Here is a 19,439-nt window from a genome sequence, read left to right on the forward strand (position 1 = left end):
CCCACATCCCTTGCCCTCGCTGGCCAGTTTTCTGTGTATGCGCCTCTAGTTTGGGAAAGGAAGTTCTTGGGGCACCCTCAAGTGTCTCACAGTGCTTGTGGTTTTCAATTACTGCTGTACTTCTGTATTAATTAGAAGTTTGCAGAATTACTGTTAAGTTGGATGGAAATTTTGTTCTTACGTAATGATTGTATTGTTGCTGTTTTAATTACTGTTTAGCTTCTTTTGAATTCTTTGTTAATTGTGGAGGGTTTTTTCCACTGGAAAGTGGGTCTGGGTGGGGAAGGTGTATGAAGTTGTGGTTTGAGTACAGTCTCTAGTCTGGAGGGCTCTGCCACTCGCCCGCTAGCTTGGTAGCCTTGGGAAAGCTATCTAACCTACCTGATGCTACAGAGTAGAGACGTTGTACTCTGTAGGCTTGCGGATGAAATAAAACAGTTCATGTGAAATGCCTAGTTTAGTGTCTGGCACATGATTGGTAGTGGGTGGTTGCTTTTATATTTGACAGATGTCAAATATAAACCCACACAATTGAGAATCCATCGCTCTAAAAGTCAACTTTAGATTATCTCCTTTCCTTTAGTCCCTTAATTCAGTTGCCTAAATTGCAATGCTAATGAGACTGATATCACTGGGTCCCTCAAATTACATTCCCATCCTTAGCTGTTTATCCCCCTGGAGATAGAGAGGAGGAGGTCGGGGGTGGCGATGGAAGTTAGCCTTTTTGGAGTGGTCTGGGGGCCACAGGATTTGGGTTCCACGCTCTGTGTTGAATGTTTTCTGTTACCTAATTTAATTTTCACAACTACCCTAAGAGGTATTAGGAATATTAGTATCCATATTTTACAGGTGGCCAGACTGAGGTGTAGAGATGTTAAGTGATTAGAGAAAGTGCATTAGCTGATTCAGTCTTCCTAGCAGCCATAATTCAGGAACTGTTCGGTGACTCATGTCCCCTTGAAGTGATCCTGGAGAGTTGGATTCTATTCTTTCAAGACAAAGGTTCTTGAGAGGCTTACTTGAAAGCATTGTAAATAAACCTGAGATAACTGCTAATCTATCAGAAGCCAGAAGCCACAGTCAGAGACCTTTCATTTCAGGAAATTGCCCTTACCTTTGAATCTCAGTCTGACACTAGTCTAGTGGGCAACTGAGAGATGTATAGGTTTCCCCAGATCAGACTGACCGTTTCTAAAGGGCCAGGTGGATGCCTGCTGCTTCTGCCAATATGTAAGTACTTAGGAACCATAGACTACTGGTGTGGCTTGGTAGTTGTGTTTGCCACTGCCTGGAAAAGTAAGACGACTGGAACATTGCTATAGAGACAAGATAGAGTAGCATATCTCTTACCAGCTGTGTGGCCTTAGACAAACTATGAAGCCTCTCTGGGCTTCAGAGTCCACATTTATGAAATGGGAATAACAGTAGTCCCTGACCCATAGGTGGTTGAAAGGGTTCGGTGATGTTGTGTGTGTGTGCACTTGGGAAGCACAGTGACCATGCCACCCTCTGGCCAGCGTGGTGAGGCTGCCCCCGCTCCCTGGGCTGCCTTCCAGAGCCTGGTAGTCACACAGTCCTGGCAGGCATGGCTCGTTAGCTTCATTTCAAAACCCATTCTCTTTGGCTCATTTACCCAAACCAGATGGAGAGTAATGGCCCAGCCTCAGAGGGTCGGGCAGCACATGTTTCTGGTGCCCTTGGCTCATTGATCACGCCTTTCCAGTTTGGGGAATGCTTGGGGGTTCCAGGCAGGGGCCTCCTGAGACCAGGAAACCTTGAAGGAAAGTCATTTGGTGAAAATTCAACTCCTAATTAAGGGTAGCTGAAAGCTCTGCATTTTGCTGTTCCTTATGGATTTTGCCGTTTATAAAGAGGAACAAGTTTCTTGGGATAGAAAATTTGAATTAAATGGGAGGAACGAAGTGATCAGGGATGGTTGAAAAAAATACTTGCTGAACTACAGCCTCTGCCCTGCGCTTCCTGCCCCAGCTTGCTGACGGCACTCGCCGTGCATGCTCGTTCACAGTGGCGCGGGCCCCGTTGTTAGCAGGCTGCCCGTTCTGCTCACAGGCTGTGGGCCCTGCAGCTTTGTGGTGCTGCCCCTGTGCCCTGTCCTCGCCTCCTGCCCTTCTCTACTGTGCCCTGATGGCAGAACACCCTGGCCTTCCTCTGTCCAAAAGGCTCTGCGAGGGTTATATCTTTTAACCCCTGATTTCTAGAATTGATGCCTTTCACTCATCAAACAATCTGCCTTCCGTACAGGAACCCCCTCCTTTTATTCTCATCCTTCTGAGCTTCAGTAAGTGGCTGTGCCTCTCCAGTCTTCTTTAGGAAAGGAATAATAGTAATAAATGGGGTGATTGTTCTTACTGTATTTGATAGTTCAGAGACCTTCTTGGCTGACTCCTTCAGTACACAGGTGAGGTAGCAGAAGCCCAGAGAGGGTAAGAGGCCCACCCAATGACACAAGGTAACTGACGGGCCAAGTTGGAACGATTGGCCAGTTCTTGACCAGCCATTCCCACCCAGAAGCCCTTTTAGGGTTTCATGGCTCGCTTTGCAGAGATGCTTGGCCTGGTTCCTTTAGGTTACATGAGTGGTTCTCAGCCAAGAGTGCTATCAGTCACCTGGAATATCTCTTTATGTTGTATTTTTGGGACCAGTTTCATCTTATGCCTTTTCATACCTACAGAATTGTAATCACCAAAGAAAGATCTAGGCACTGTAATTTTTTCTAAAACAGGCTTTATCTTATTTCATGTCAGCATACCAGGGATTGGCGAGCTGGCTCACAGGCCACATCCAGCTCACCGCCTGCTTTTGTATAGCACATGAGCTAAACATGGTATTTATAGATGAGCATTTGCAATTGATTTGATGATAGGAAATACTACTTTTGAACTCTAATAAAGCTAAATGTTATTCTCCCTCTATTAAAATAATTCAGTTTTTCTCATTAATAGGCCTGTATTTCAAAAAAATCGTGCTCCTTGGAAAAAGATACTCTAAATGACTCTGATGGCCAGTCTTGGTTGAGAACCTCTTAACACTAGAGGACCCAAGCCAAGCATCTCTGAAAAGAGAGCCGTGAAGCCCTTAAAGGGACTCTCACTTGCTAGGAATATAATACCTGTATTTTGAAAAATTATTGTATTTTTAATTTTATCAACAAGATGTGTGGAAATTCATTTTCTTTCTTGTTATACAAGTACCTACATAATAGCATTGATTTTGCCTCCTGGCCTGTGAAACCTACGCAAAGTACTGTGTCTCTTTACTGAGAAAGCTTGCTGACTGTTGCAGTATGTCATTATCTGCTTTATATTGGGGCACTTTCCCTTCTTCTGTATTTGGGCGCTTCCCTCTTTTGATTTCTATAAATCATTTAAGGGGTTTCTATTGTAAAAGTAATATAATCTCCTTATAACATTCAGTTTTACAAAAGTATATAAAGTCACAAGTGATTGGTCCCATTCCCCAGCATTAACACCTAACAGCTGGTGATGTCTTTGTCCTGCCTTCCCCATGGACCAGCTGTGAGACCTTAGGTAGCCTCTGTCTCAGATTCTCCTTCGCAAAACAGTTCCTACCCAGCAGGATTGTTATGTAGATAATTTGAGGTAATTCATATGAATGCTTAGTATATTGCCTGGTGTGTAGTTAATGCTTAGTGATTTATAACAAATCAAAAATTTTCCCCTCCTTTTTAGTTTATACACACATGAAGGTTTGTTTTTTAAAAATTCCTTTTCATAAAAAAAAAATTCCACAGATGATTCTGATGTCTGATGTTCTTAAGATACACAACTTAAGAACAGCTGAAGTAAATACTGGGAATTAGATATTACAGAAGAGATTCATATTTGGGGGCCAGAAATTCCGTTCCATCTTACTGCACAAACTAGAGAAAGGAGGAAGGTAATGGTTTTCTTCAGTGAGCCTGTAAGGTAATATAAAATGCAGATGAGTAAATGTGTATTTCTCTTTTCCAGGTCTACAACTCGAACAAAGACAGTCAGAGTGAAGGGAGTAAGTATGTTGCTTGGTCATCTTCTCTGGCTGGGCTGGGATTGAGCTGTGAGAAGGTGCTACTCCAGGCAGAGCCACCAGGAGGTGCTGTGGGCATGTTGGGTCCGCCCCATTTTCCAGAGTGCCGCCCGGGCTGCTGCCACCCTGTAACCCCGCCCCCCAGCCCCGTTAGAGACTCCTGGACAGTAAGCCTGACTGGCGAGGCCGTGTGACACCTTGCATTGTATAACCCTTCACACTTCACAAAGCAGCTTCATGTGCATTATCTCAGTTAATCCCAGGTCTTCTTAAGAATGTAGTTCCAATCACCACTTTAAAGTTACTTAATCCAATAATACGGAGCTCCCCAAGACCCGTGGGAGCCCTGTCCGGTGGAAAAGCCGGAAATGACTTTGCCTTCCGCACAGTCTCGTCCAAGGGACTGCAGAGGCAGCGGCCATCTTAGTGATGGCTTGGTGACTCTGCTCTTCTCTGCCTCTTGGGAGAGGACGGGGTGAAGATGGTGAACTCACTGATAGTATTCCTCTTTGATGGGCATGACCCTGGGCAGCCTCTGTAGACTACCGAGCACATTTCCCCTGCTCCTGGCTCTGAGCACGCTGTTAGTCACGATGCCCAAGGGCACCTGTACCCTTGGAAAGATGATGGAATTAATAAGAACCTGCTATTGCTGGGGTGTTTGGGTTGATTATCAACTTGGTGGAGAGGAGGAAAATCAGATTCCTTCCAGGCTGCGACACGAATACAAAGGAAACCCGTCTCCTTGCCTCAGATTTGCTTTGTAAAGTCACTTGGAAAAAAAATTAAAAGATAGCCCTGGCATGATTTCCGGTAGTGTCAGAAAAATCAGTGAAACAGTGCCTCTCCATGTGGACAAAAGGATGAGTGTGTTTTTTTGTGTGTGTGAAATCATAGGACAGAGATTTTCCTTCTTTCTTTCCAAAATGTAGATTTTACCAGGAGTTTTATATAAACATTAAGTAATTTGAAATGGTTGCTGTTGGTAGAGGACTTGACCTACTTTAAATACTTCTCTATACTTTGCACAGTCTACACTGATACCTATTAAAAGATAGCATTTATTGACCACTTACTGTGTTTGTAAGTTTACAGTTTATTGCATTAGCTCATTTAATGCTTGCAACACTGTGAGACAGGTACTTTTGACCTACTTTGTAAATTAGGAAATTGAGGCTAGTAAATTCAGGGGACACGATTTAAACTGAGTTCTGAGTCTAAAGGCTCTCCTGTCACCCACAAGGATATTCGACTTCCCCAGGGAAAGAAACCATGCCAGAGCCTCCACGCTGGAAAACAGAGACGTCTGTGCCACTTTGCTCTTGGCGTCCCGTTTTGCACAGGGCACAGGGAGTTGGCTGCCTCCAGGGGTTCTTCACTTGCTTATCCTTTCATTTACCAAGTGGGAGAGAAAAAGGGGGGATAAAACATATAGGCCACTTTTTCAGGAGTAGTTTAGATAGACATATTTTTCAGTGTATTATTATTATTCTAAAAAATGTTCTGCTCACAAATCTCCATGCTGGCAAAACCAGAGTAGGGATCTAGTTCACTGCTCCCCCACCTCCTCTGGCATCAGGACTGCTTTTCCACAGCACTCAATGCCTCAGCCACCCACCTGCCTTCTGAAGTGGTTGACTTGTCGTAACTCTGAGTTGCAGTGATTTCCATCCGCCCCCCCCCCCCCCCCCCCAGGGCTCATCTGCCCCAGGAGGCACTGTCTTCCAGGGTCTGATTGTGCTGCAGCTCTCTGTTTATACCGCAACAGAAACTCTTGTAAAGGTAGGAAGTTACTCTGATAGGAATTTAAGAGCAGGGCATTGCTCTTTTTACCTTTAATGGCCAAAGTCTAAATGTCCAGTATTTTCCTTTTTAGAAAGTGTTTTTGTGAGAACTGGAATGCCAGCGTTTATCACAGAGCCAGAATGTTCTGAAGGGGCGGGTAGCAGAAGGAAGTTCCTCTGGTGACACTTGTGAAATTGTTGCTTTCATCTTGAAGTTTCTCTCAGGGCATACAGTGCCTGTGGGGCATCAGACAGAGCCAGAGGTAATGTCTGTCAACTGCTGGTATTTTCCTAACTGCCTAGTTGCCAGGGAGAGGATGGCAGCAGATAAATACATGGACATTTGTTCACAGAACCTTTTTCCTCTCCTCTTTCCTAGTCTCTATTTGAATCTCAGGTGTAGAGGGATTGAATTAATCTTACTCCCTGGTTGTGGTATATGATCACCACAGGCCCCTCCATCCATCCATCCATCCATCCATCCATCCATCCATCCATCCATCCATCCATCCTAATCTTTTCCCAACTTCTATTCCTTTCCTCCTCTATAGGCCATCATTCTAAAGTGTATCTTTAAAGTATATTCTTGGACAATGAGATATTTTATGTGCCTGTGTTTTTAAGTTATATGAATGATTATATGTCTTGTTCTGTTTCTTAACTTTGCTTCCTCAGCATTGTGTTAGGAGCCATCCACATTCTTCTGTCTGCTTCTAGACCATGACTTCTGTCTGCCACATACTCCATTGTGTATAACTCTGTGTATCTGTTTTTGTAGCAGTATGCTCCACCTTCTCATGCCTCCAACTCCTCATCACCGCTAACCACACCACAATGAACATCTTTGTACATATTCCCCATGTGAGACTTTCTCTGGGATATACTTGCATCTGTAGGCCCACCAGCCCTGTGTGAGCATGTCTTCATTCCTGCCAACTCTTAACCATTATTCAGCTTTCTAGTTTTTTGTCAGTCTTACAGATCTAAAATGATAGCTCTTTGGTTTAATTTTTATTTCCCTGTTAATTAATGAATTTGAGTATCTCTTCATATGTCTGTTCACTGAGTTTCCTCTTTTGTTTATTGCCTATTCATGTCCTTTACCCATTTATTCGTTTAGTTGCCTTTTTTCTTGATTTGTTAAAGTTTCTTATATTAGTACCCTCTTAGTTGTAGATACCTTAAATGTATTTTTTAATCTGGGCATATGTCTATTAATATTACATGTAATATCCTTCCTTGAAGTCTTTTTATATGTTCAAATTCATCTTTTTTTGACAGGGTTGAGGGGCTTTCTGGTTTTGATTTTCAAGTTGTGTTTTAAAGAAGACCTTTCTGATCCATGTCACAAAGATGAGCACCTACATTTTCTTTTATTGGCTTCGTGATTCTGTCTTTCTCATTCAGGTTTCTAGTCCAATGGATATCTACCACTATAGATGATATTTCATGAAGAGCCAGTTTCCCACCATCATCTTCTAAACTATCTGTTCTTTCCCCTTTTTGACTTGTGGTACCAGATTTATTGTATGTTAGGTTTGCATAGCTGAGCTCTGTCTCTTATCTCTTTATGTCCTTCATCTGTTGTTGCTGTGCTGACACCTCTGCCTTTGTATGATGACTTTGAAGCAAGTCTTAGAACCTGGTAGCTTGTGTCTCCTCTCTTTCTCTCCTTTTTCATGGTTGGTTACCTGCTTGTGGACTTTATCCTTCTGCACAAATTCTAACATAGCTTTGGTAAGTTTCTCAAAAACTTAAAATTTTCATTTGGGAGCACATCAAACTGTGTAGGTTAATTTAGGTGAAATTGATGCTTTTATAATACCAAGTTAAGTCATCTCTTCCAAGAGCTTTGACTATCTTTTATTCGGCTACCTGTGTCCTTTATTAGAGTTTTAGCTTTCTACCTAGAGGTCTTATCTCTTCTTGGTTGAGTTAATCCCTAAATGTTAAATTAGGGATCTAAAAACCAATCTATTTTTTCCAGTCGTATGGGCTTTTCCCCATGGATCCTGCTGCCATCAGGGAACCTTCCCTGCTTTGTTCCTAGAATGTCAGGAATATATGTCAGCGACACTGAGTTTTCTCTAGTTGCTCAAATTCTTACCTAGTGGAGGAGGGAAGGGACACTATGGGAAGGAGGGTCGTTGTTCCCTGGGCTTCCTTACTGATCGTATGCCTGAGCCAGTGATCCAGACAGCTGACAGCTGCCCTTGACTTTCCCCTTTAGTATCACAAAGAGCAGGACTATGCACTAGGCAAAGACCCTTCCTCTCTCATCCCACCCTCTGTGGCCCCTCTTCCATCCTGTTGTTTGATCTACCTTTGGCTACACTTGGGAGGTTTACTCCCCACAACTCCCCAAAGGCGCTGTGAGAATTGCTTTATTCTCCTTTGAAATGAGCCCAGGCCCGAAGCAGAAGGAGAAGCCAGGAAGCTGCCTCCTCAGGCCAGGCTGCTGCTGTCCTGTGGTTCCCTCCCAAGGGGTAGTTAGAAGGCCAAGACCTGTCGGGAAGGATACACTGGTCCAGCGCCCAAGAGGCAGGGAAAGGCAGGCTTTTCCAGTGTGGATCGGTCTTTTCCAAGTTTGAAGTTTTTAGTAATAAATGTCACTGCCTACTTCCTTCCAACAAGATCAGCTTGTTTACATAAACTGCTTCTCCAGCTGTGTGAAGGCTGGCAGACCGAGCTAGAGAGGGCTTGATCTCCTAATCTTGACTTCCTAGCACCACTTTCTTTAATGTGAATATTAACTCCAATTCTCTAGGTTAGTGGTGCTATTTGAAAAGAGTCCGTCCGAGTTGCCCAGGCGTGCCCGCTAGCACGTCAGGACCAGCGCAGCACTGGCTGTCTGGCTTTTCGAGAGGACATCGCAGTCGTTAACTGCGCTTCCCACCCTTGTTTGCTCCTACCTGAACCTTTTACGGGGCTTCACTGTAGGAGTCCAGGCTTCCTGCAGCTTTTCATTTGATTAATACCTCTTGGAGTTTCCAAGGGCCTGTGGAATATGTGCCCTTAAGGAATCTATGATCTACAGTTGAGGCTCGACCACTGGGAGATGATAGGCAGATGGCCAGTCCCATGTGCGTGGGTATGTGTAATGTTCCCAGTGTGGACAGCCAATTGGTTTGAGAGTGAGCTTAGAATGGGCTTCTGTCTAGGCCAGAAAGACCTTAAAAAAGGGAACTTCCTACCTTCCCTCCTCCCCCAAAGAAGGAAATACAGCACTTAAGCCCTTCATTCCTTCCAGTTTGTTTTTACTCTAGTACTTGCACACGAATCCTTTGCATTTGTATAATGCTTAAGAACCCACTAAAGTTGCCAGTCTGTCATTCACATTGGGACATGGGGGAAAGAGCAGTGACTGGAGCAAGAATGCAAAGTTAGAATTAGGATTTAGTCACCTGAAGGGTCTAGACATTGAATTTCTAAACTTCTCTCCCAAGCAGGTTGAAAAACATATTTTTACTTATGATAAAAATAACATGAACTCATTGTAGAGTATGAAGGTAATACAGCAATGATTTTCCAAAAATTCAATAAAAACACCTATAAAACAACCTGATACTTCTTTCTTGCCTTTTTTTCATAATGTCTTATATGTATTTTGTCACTGTCAAATGTATTTTGACTTAATTGGCATTGTACTGAAAATACTTGTTTGTATTCTGCTTTAAAAAATTTACAAGCATTTGCCCACATCATGAAAATTGTTTATGAGTACCATGTGTAATGGTTGTTTAACATTTTGTCATAGGATTATGTCCTAATTTGTGAAGCCGTTTCCTAGCATTGGACTTGAATGTTCTTTCCAGATTCTTGCCGTTAGAGTAACCTCGGTCTTTGTACACGTGCCCTGGAGAGAGCTGTTTCCAGGGCGGGCGCTGTGTGAGTGCTGCCGGTGAGCTGCTGGCGTGCTGGCTGGAGAGCTGTGGATGGGTGCCGGCCCGCTCTGAGCTTTCATTCCCTTTTCTGTAAGATGGGGATAAGGGGCAACACCCTCCTTAGGAAGTTTCTGTGAGGATTACAGCTCAGCACCGGGTGTGGATGCCATTCAGTAGTGCCTCGTTACTGCTGGTTCCTACCCTTCTCCTTACCTGGCCATGCAGTTATGCCCGTGTGCAGGGGAGGGGCTCCTGGGCACGCAGAGTGGCCGCTCAGGGGAGCAGAGGGGAGTGCGGGGGGAGGAGAAGGGGCAGCAGCCAGCACCCCTGCTGTTTTCGGGCTTGGTGCCTTCTGAGTGTTGGTTCATTTCATCCTCACGACTGCATTTCTTGGAGTAGGGTATGCCCCCTCCTGCTGGCACCCAAGGTCATTGTTGATGTACCAGACAGACATTTTAAATTACCATTTAGATTTAAATTTTTTCATGTATCTTGGGGGAAAAACACAAGTACACATAAACCTTCTGGTTTTCTAAATGTTGTTTAGCCCATGGGTCAGCTTGTTCAGTAAAGGGCCAGATCGCAGATGTTGTTGGTTTTGTAGTACTAACTCTGCTGTTACACTGTAAAAGCAGCCATAAACAGTATAGAAAAGAATGGGTGTCGGTGTTTACTGATAAAACTTTATTTGCAAAACAGGCAATGTGAATTTGGCCCACAGACTATAAGTTCATTAATACTTAGTTAATACAAGGGTAAGTTTTTAAAAATTAGTCTGCTTAAGATGGCATGAGGTTATGGCAATGAGTGTGAAAGTGACGTGTCAATAGTTGCCATTCACAGAAATGCTGTTCACAGCAGCTGGTTTACAAGTAAGCAAGCAGGCTTTAGAAGTCCAGGTAGCACAGCTGAGAAGTAGTCGCTGACGTTCAGACCAGATTCTGCCTGATTGCCGGGGTCATTCCCACCCCCCATCACTCTTTTTGATCTGTGTGAAATCTTGGCTCTGTTCTGCCATCCTGCCATTATGTGGCCAACCCCCTGGGGCCGGAGGGAGTCCCATCATCAGCCTCGAACGCCTGACCTCCCTGGCTCGTTGCTGCTGAGGGGCCGTTCCGTGCTCCTTCCCAGGGGAACCTCTCCGTCAGACCCAGCAGGGGCTCGTCACACGCCGGCTCACCGCTGCGAGACTGAGTCACGTGTTTCAGTGATTCTTCAGCTTCCCAGGTGCAGAGCTGTGCCCGACCCCCCTGCAGGCCTGTGGACGCACAGCCAGACCTGCCTCCTGTGCTGCTCCCGTTGCATGCATCACCCTTCTTTGGGGTTGTCATTCTGATCAGACTCCTTGTGTCATCTCTAGTCTTTTCTTGTTTCATCAGGACAGGGTTGAGAAGCAGGAGAGGAGAAGGGGAAGCAACATTACCTTTGCTTCGCTGGCCTGTTGCCCTTCCTCTGATTTATACGCTCCCTTCATCTCTGGGCCTTCACTTCCCTTGATCTGTAAAACAGAAAAAGAGATTGAGTCTTGAAGATTGTAGGGAAAGGCTTAGTGGGATAGCCCGGGTCAGTTTGTAGGTGGTTCTAAAGCCTTTGGCCATTACTCAAAGCCCAGCAGTCTCATGAAAGCAACAGAGGATACAAAAGAGAGTTTTCTTTTTCTTTTTACCTCCAGACATCTTCAGCTTTTTGCTGTTAGAACGCCCACATTTGGGAGGCAGGAGAGGCGGCCACTGTTAACAAAGATCTTTGTGGGATCAGAGCCATCCAGTGGCTGCCAGGTCTCCACTGGTTGGTGTCTTATAAATAGAACATTTCCCCTTTTAAACCTGAGAAGGATGGACAGCATTGTTGGGTCTGGAGGCCTTGCCTTCCGTGCGCTGGCCCACAAGGCAGTCAGCTGAGGCCACCTTCCCCTCCAGCTTTTCATCCACGCCTCCCGGACCAGGCTGACAGAAGACAGACACGCACCCCCTGCCTGCCTGTATTCCCTTCCAGCTCCACCCGTGCTCCCCCACCCATCTTGGCCCTTTTTCTTTCTCCTTTCTCCTCCCTCCTGTGCCATGGCAGGTTTCTGTGGGCACCACTTTCTTCTCCTGTGCCGCAGCCAGGCAAGGTGGTATAATTCTAGTGCACCCAAGTGCTGACTTTCTACACCTCCCTTTTCGTTATGAGTTGTATGCGCAACACAGTCGCTACACGTAGCCTGTGTGGAGCTCAGGTTATATTTACTTGAGCAGAAACACCCCAGCTTGAGAATAGCCTGGGCTGAGGGGCTGGGGGCTAGCAAGAGAGGAAGCAAAGGGAACAACTTGTTTTCCAGACATTTTATTGTATGGGTTCCCAGCCATTTTGCTTGGTGAGACCCCACCCGCCAAGGACTATGAGGCGATGGTGCTCCTCAGACGCACCTGGACAGTCAGAAGCCTTCTGCATATCCTAGGTGATGCGTGAATCCATCCTCTCTGTCAGCCAACTTCAGATGGACAGTCGCAGCCAGTGTGACTGCTGTGGCTTACCATCCCCTTTCCCTCAGCAGCGTGGGCTCCATACTGACAGCAGACCGCAGCCTGGGCAAGTGTGAACCACCCCTTGGCATCCCAGTTTGAGCTTCAGCCAAGGAACAGTGAGCAGGCCTCTGGCTGCATCTTTAACTGCAAAAGCCCAGTGCAAAGCATTGTTGAGGCAGAGGCTGAAGGATCTTCCCACTGCCTGTAAGTGCAGGCTTTCGATTACTGTTTATTGAGCATGTACTTATTACTAAGCCTGTGCTCAGTCTTTGATATGTGTGGACATTTGATCCTTACAAGAACCCTGTGAGGTAGATAGTATCATCCACCGCATTTACAGTGAGAAAACTGAAGTTTCATTCTGAGTGCCAACTTGTGGTCTGTCAAGGTCTTTTTCCTCCTCACCCTGATGGCAGTGTTCAGGGTGCAGCTCACTTTGGTGTGTAGATGTAGCAAAGGCTGTCAAGTTCCATTGCCCTTGGGAGTAGTGTTGAGTAGTGGTTGGGAGCAGGGGCTCTGGAGTATTATTACACACATGGCTTGGAATCTCAGCCTCATGACTTAGTGTGCAACTTTGGGAAATTAATTTCCCCAGGCCTCAGTTTTTTAATCTGTAGAAGGGGGATAGCTTCAGTACCTTCATCATTGGTTTGATGGGAGGATTAAATGGGATTAGGATGGAAATCCTTAGCTCAGTGGTGCCTGGTATTCTAAGCAATCATTGAATGTTGCCCTCTGCTGCTGTTACTATCAATAACATCATCGTCATCCAAAAACAGAGGCTATTTGTACAAAAGCATGATGCCAGACAATCCCTTTAGAGCTCCTCAGAGTGCCTGACAGACACTGCCTTGTTTGCTTTTCACAACACCTGTTCTTACAGGTGAGAAGGACTGGGGGCGGTGAAGGACGGTCATCTCACGGACCAAGTCCACGCACTCCAGGCACAAATGTTAGGCCTCTGATTCTGAACGTCATTTCTTTCCCTGCCCTTTGCTGCCTCAGAATTTGTTGGGACCAAAGAATATCTAAACCTTTCCTAGGGCAGATTAAGTTGAGAGGACAGTTAGGCAAAGGCAGGAAAGGGGTCTGGGTGGGGAGGGGCAGTTGGTTCTATACTTGAAATACCTCCACCTTCAGAAACCTGGCGATGTCCTCTTCTGGTTGAGAAATCAAGTGTGCAACCACTCCGGCCTCAGGGCAGAAAGGAATTGGGGCTACTGGACTGTCATTCCTCCTCAGGATGCCCGGGTCCCCATGTAGGAGGCACATGGTCTGATCAAGCTGGTCGGCGTTGCCTAGGTGTGCATTAGGCATTGCTCTGTCCCTGCTGTCCCAGTTTTAGGGGGGACTGGGAGAGTGCAGATGTAAAACCCACCAGGGAACGCTCGGTCCCGGGCAAGTGGGTGTGCGGCCTGTGCTGCGTGAGGGCCCGGGCCCTGCTGCGCTGGCCGCCTGTGCCTGGCTGAGAATCGCAACGCTCTGCCCAGCTCTTCTGGAGCCCCCACCCTGGCTGAGGCCGAGCGCCGCGGGGTTTATTCCAGGCCAGGCAGAGGTTTCATCTCTTTTCCTGCTGCCTATTTTACTCTTTACTCAGTGTCGCTCTTGGCTTGTCTTTCTCTGTGTGAGTCCTTAGAAGCCACGGAAAAAGAAAATAGGTGCCTGTGTACCTGGTAGGCTAGAGAAGAACATTCAGATTGGCAGTATTCATGCCGAGCGGTTGGGACGGATGAGCTCCCCATCAGTTGCATTGTCCTGTGCTCCCCGCCGCGGGACCCCTGAACTCTGGGGGCACCAATGTGTGCAGCCAGCTGCTTGCCGTTCAAGGCTCATGGAGTGTGGGGACTTCTTCACCTATTGGTTTCTGGTAGAAAATGTCACATGTCTATTGCTTTATCCAAGAAATGTGGAAGCTACAGTAAGGAACACGGCAGGCACAATCCCTGCTGTCATGGAGTTACTCTGTCGAGAGAAGTTTACAGCGGCGAGTAAGCAAGCAAACAAAGGCACACTTTCAGGTGGAGAGCAGGGCCAGGAAGAAGTAAGAGCGAAGGGAGAGAGAATCATGGGGGTGGCTATTGTATTTATTTATTTTACTGAAGTATAGGTGACACATTATTACATTGGTTTCAAGTATACAACACAGAAGTTCAGCAGTTTCACATATTGTTAAGTCCTCACCCCGACTAGTGCAGTTACTAGCTGTCAGCACAGAAAGATGTTACGGAACCATCGGCTGTATTCTCCATGCTGCGCTTCGAGCCCCGTGATGAGCTTTTACTATAATTGAGTTTTTTGTGCCCTTTTATCTCCCTTATCCTCCTCACCCACCCACCTCAACTCCTACCCCATAGTAACCATCAGTCACTTCTCAGTGTCTCTGAGTTTACTGCGTGTTTTTTTCCATTTTGTTTTGTTTTTTAGAGTCTGCAAATAAGGGAAATCATATGGTATTTGACGTTCTCCACCTGGCTTATTTCACTGAGCATAATACTCTCTAGATCCATCCATGTTGCCACAAATGGAAGGGTTTCTTTCTTTTTTATGGCTGATAATATCCCATTGTGTGTATGTACCACATCTTCTTTACCCATTCGTCTATTGATGGGCACTTTGGTTGCTTCCACATCTTAGCTATTATAAATAATGTGCCAATAAACATTATTAGGCAATAAACAGTGGCAATAAACAGACACAGATGTGCATGTATCTTTTTGAATCAGGGATTTTCTTTTCTTTGGGTAAATTTCTGTAAGTGGAGTTACTGGGTCATATAGCATTTCTATTTTTAGTTGTTTGAGGAACCTCCATACTACTTTCCACAGTCTGCAACCAGTTCACATTCCCACCAGCTGTGCACAAGGGCTCCCTTTCCTCCACATCCTCACCAACACTTGTTATTTCTTGTCTTTTGGATGGTGGCCGTTCTAACTGGTGTGAGGTCGTATCTCATTGTTGTTTTGATTTCATTTCCCTGATGATTAGCAATATGGAGAATCTTTTCCTGTGCCTATTGGTCTTCTGTATTTCTTATTTGGAAAAATACCTGTTCAGGTCCTCTGCCCATTTTTTAAATTGGGCTATTTGTTTTTTTGGTATTGAGGTGTATGAGTTCTTTATATATTTTGCATGTTAACCCCTTATTGGGTGAATCATTTACGAATATTTTCTCCCATATTGTAGATTGCCTTTTTGTTCTGACAGTGTCCTTTGCTGTACAGAAACTTTTTAATTTGATGTAGTCCCACTTGTTCATTTTTTATTTTGTTTCCCTTGCCCAGGGAGATGTGTTCAGAAAAAAGTTGCTCATGTTTGTGTTCAAGAGATTTTTGCCTGTGTTTTCTTTTAAGAGTTTTATGGTTTCATGTCTTAAATTTAAGTCTTTAATCCATTTTGAGTTCACTTTTGTGTATGGATTTAGACAGTATTTCAGTTTCATTCTCTTGCATGTAGCTGTCCAGTTTTCACACTGGTTATTGAAGAGACTGTCTTTTCCCCATTGTATATTCAAGGGGTGGCTATTTCAGATACCTGGAACAGAGAAGGCCTCTCTGGAGAGGTGACATTTGAGAAACCCGAACAAAGTGAGGGAGTGAAGCATGTCAGGAGCTGGCAGAGGAGACAGCACACGCAAAGGTCTCTGAGGTGAAAGGACCGCACAGTCTGTGTTCCAGGGATCCCAGGAAGGACCGCTGTGACTGGATTGGCAGAAGCCAGAAGGAGAGCGGGCAGGGAGGCTAGGCTAGATCACGTGACGTCATGGTCAGGAGGTGAGGTTGTGTTCTAAGTGTCACGAGAAGTCCCTAGAGAGTTGTGATCAGGTGAGAGACATGCACAATGTATATTTTTAAAAGATGACTGACTCTGGCTGCTGATGCGCGTAAACCATAGGGTGCGTGAGTAGAAGCAGCTGGGAGGCTCCAGTGGGAGCCCGGGCAGCAGGTGCTGGTGGCTCGGAGCAGGGCGTTCGCCACGGGGACGGTGGCAGTAGTTGGGTTCTCGATGTGTTTTTAAGCTGTTACAGAATGGATTGGAAACGAGGTGTGAGAGGAAGCAAGACATCAAGGATGACTGACAGAGTAGGACATCTCACTGGTAGAACGTGGCAGCCTCCCATCTTGTCCTTTTATAACCAGGTTAATGTAGTGCCTCGTCTGGGACCATTTAGGGGAGCAGCTCCCAAAGGTGTTATTTGTCTATTGCCCTCATGATTTTTTTTTTTTTTTTTACATATACTACCTATATTATTAACTACTTACTTTTATTTAAATCAATTCACTCTTTTTAAACTATATCTATTTTTTTAAATATTTCATGCTATGTGTAATAAACCATAATTTCTGTTCATTAAAATAAGTGTACTAGTATTAAAAATATTTGTGAACCACTTAGAATCATTTAGTATACCACCAGTGGTACAGGCCAACATTACATGTGGAGTTACATAGCACTGGCTAATCATTATTATCAGATGGGGAACAGGATATTGGCAACTAATGGTTGACCATCATTCCTGTTTGTCTTCAGTGATCATTGTTTTAATTGCTTGGCATATAGCACATCCCAAGTGTGTATGTAGTATGCACTTACCCCAAGTGTAATTCTCATGCCTTCTGAAGCATAACCTCTGGAACAGTGCCCAGAATCTGCATCACAACAAGCATGCCTCTGCCTATCTTGTCCATCAGACTCGAGAAGTGCTATGGGAGTAGACAAGGCAGAATCCAGAAAACATGATCCCTGGCCCCCCAGTTCCTTCCTGACTAAGTCAGGTGAACTTCAGCAAGAGTAGGGAGTAGACGAGAAAGAGCTCTGGCGTCAGACTGAGTTGCAGTCCTGGTTCCAGCACTCAGTAATGCTGAAAGCTTCCAGAAGTTCCTTGACCTTGTCTGAGCTGAGGTTTCCTGCTTACAGTATAGGGGTGGTGGCGGTGGTATGGGGCGTTGAAGGGCTTAGCCTGGAGCAGCTCTGCTCGGTCAGCTTAGCTCTGCTATCATTATTTTTGTTACCACGTAACATCATAAGCCTGGCTTCTCTCATCACAAAAACTTAGCAGATATATTGGGAAAGTCGAATAAGCTGTAACTTACTAATTTATCCTATAAATGGTAATATATTATCCTTCATTATACTTATTAGTGTGGAAACACAGTGAGATGTTATTAGTGAGAACAGTAACAATATTTACCCAATGGGATTACTGTAAGGATAACATGAACTTGGATATGGAAAGTTTGATTCCAATATTAAGCTATAGTAACATCCTAATACTGGTAATAATGGTAATGACCATTTATTGAAATACCAAATAAGTCACAGTTATGTGCATTTCATTTGGTCTTTGTAATACCTCGTGAGTTATCCCCACTGTCAGAATGAGGAAGGTCTCAAGAGAGGGTGAAGGTCAGACCCAGCTTGAGGTGGCAGAGACAGGGTTAAAATCCAGGCCTGTCTGGGTGTAAACTCATTGTTCTCTTCCCAGTACTTAACTACTTCTGTCTGCGTGTCTTCAGTTAATATTAAAGTTAGTTCACGTTACCTGACTACCTAACAGCCAGGGAGCAGAATCCAAGGCAGTGGGGTGGGGATGGGGCCCAGGGTCTTGGGGAGCTGGTATTAAAACTTGGCAGCAGTAGTCCCCAAAGAAGAGAATTCACACCGGGAAGAACCACCAACCGGCCGACTTCCTGGACCCCACTGGATGCTTCTGAGAGCTGCCGCCATGCAGACGTCTTCCCAAGGGCCACAGCCGGGAGCCTGGCAACTCGAGGGCGTCACATGCCTGGGAGAAAGGCCGTGGGCCCTCTGAGTGTGTGAGCCGATTGGAAGTCTAGTCTCCAGATGGAGTTCTATTCAGTTCAGTGTGGGTGTTTTCCTTCATGGCTTTTACTGGTGCTGAAATTGATTAAATTCAGAATGAACGAGGCAGACCAGACTTTAAGAGCAAATCACGTTGGGAAATTGAGTGAATTTTTGTGGTGAGAACATGCCCCTGGTGCTATCCATAAAGCGGTGGCCTGCTCATAATAACTCCAGACAATTGCATGTATCCACCCACATTAAAAATGGGGCAGTAACTTTCTTTACCTCTCAGTTCTCTCATTTTTATGCAGACATCCAGCACTTCCAGCAAATCTCATTTCTCTCATAAAGAACTTGAACTTTTTTTGATCAAAGGAAAGTTAAGTAAGTTTCCTGGGGAAAAGTTTTCAGCTAGGAAAAACCTGTTGAATACCAGCTTTAGTAGAATGGTAATCCATTCTAATGTGTGTAGTGACTACTTCAGTAGATAGCACCTCTCCTTTGGAAAAGCATTCGTCTCCTGAGGTCTGTTAGAATCCCCGGGATGCTGGTGTGGGGTCACTCGGGGTGTGTCCCGGAGCATTGTGTTTGCAGACTATATGTCCGTCCATCAATCTATAGGATGGAAAGGTTGCTTCTTTCCAAATTGGTGATTTGGCCACTTCCTGGCTAAGTGCTTGCTGTTCTGAGTACTACGGATTAGAATAGGGCCACAACAGGTTACTGATTTTCAGAACAGGGGCCCTTGATCCTGCAGAGTGAGGTCTGCTGGGTAGTCTAGAGCTCTAGAGGAGAAAGCTCTTGTTTTTTAGGGCTTTCCTTGACTTTCTCTATTGACTGTTTAGATGGCCCAGTTAGTAGGATGTGGAAGAACGCACTCCTCCCAGCACCACCAGCAGCCCCAAGTTCATGCTCAGTGATAATACCACCTCACTGGTTTTCTAAAGGTGTCCAGGGAAACCTAAACTTAGCTTTGTCTCCTCTGTTCCCTGTCTCGGCTCGCACAGCTCTTGTTTTTCCTGTCTCTTGGACTGTTCTCGGGGCTGTGCTGCTAGGTGGTAATACCTCTTTGTACTGATACAGGAAGGAAGGAAGTGGTTAGATCAGGCCATTCATATCTTTATTTAACCTTTATATCCTCACAAAAAAGATAAAAAATCTGAGGACCAGAGTGTAAATAGCTCAGTTCCTCTCATAGGATTTGTATCAGTTGGAATCTGAAAGGTCAGTTTGACTGCTTCACGCTGCCCCTTAGCAACTCTCCCCACCAGTAGGTCACCAGTTTGCCTAAATGTGCATTCAAAATGAAAAATTACACAAAATGAAAAATTTCATGTTTTTACTTAATGTCTAGCACTATGGCAGACAGTGAAAGACAGGTATACTGTTGAATAAAAAATATAGGTGGACAGTTG

At 45.1% G+C, this 19,439-nt stretch overlaps 1 protein-coding gene across 7 annotated transcripts in view; it reads left to right on the plus strand.

Moving 5' to 3' along the window:
- The window catches only part of ARHGAP26 (Rho GTPase activating protein 26), a 427,146-nt gene that overhangs the window by 221,603 nt on the left and 186,104 nt on the right, over positions 1-19,439 (plus strand). For all 7 annotated transcript variants that reach the window (XR_005026783.2, XM_057491033.1, XM_057491032.1 and 4 more), the window contains exon 12: positions 3,993-4,029. Coding sequence is in view for 6 of the 7 variants with exons in the window: in XM_057491033.1 (XP_057347016.1) it covers positions 3,993-4,029 (37 nt within the window). In the remaining variant the exon portion in view is untranslated. The remainder of the gene's footprint in view (positions 1-3,992; positions 4,030-19,439) is intronic.

This window comes from Manis pentadactyla, chromosome 13 (genome assembly GCF_030020395.1).
Source record: "Manis pentadactyla isolate mManPen7 chromosome 13, mManPen7.hap1, whole genome shotgun sequence".
NCBI lineage: Eukaryota > Metazoa > Chordata > Mammalia > Pholidota > Manidae > Manis > Manis pentadactyla.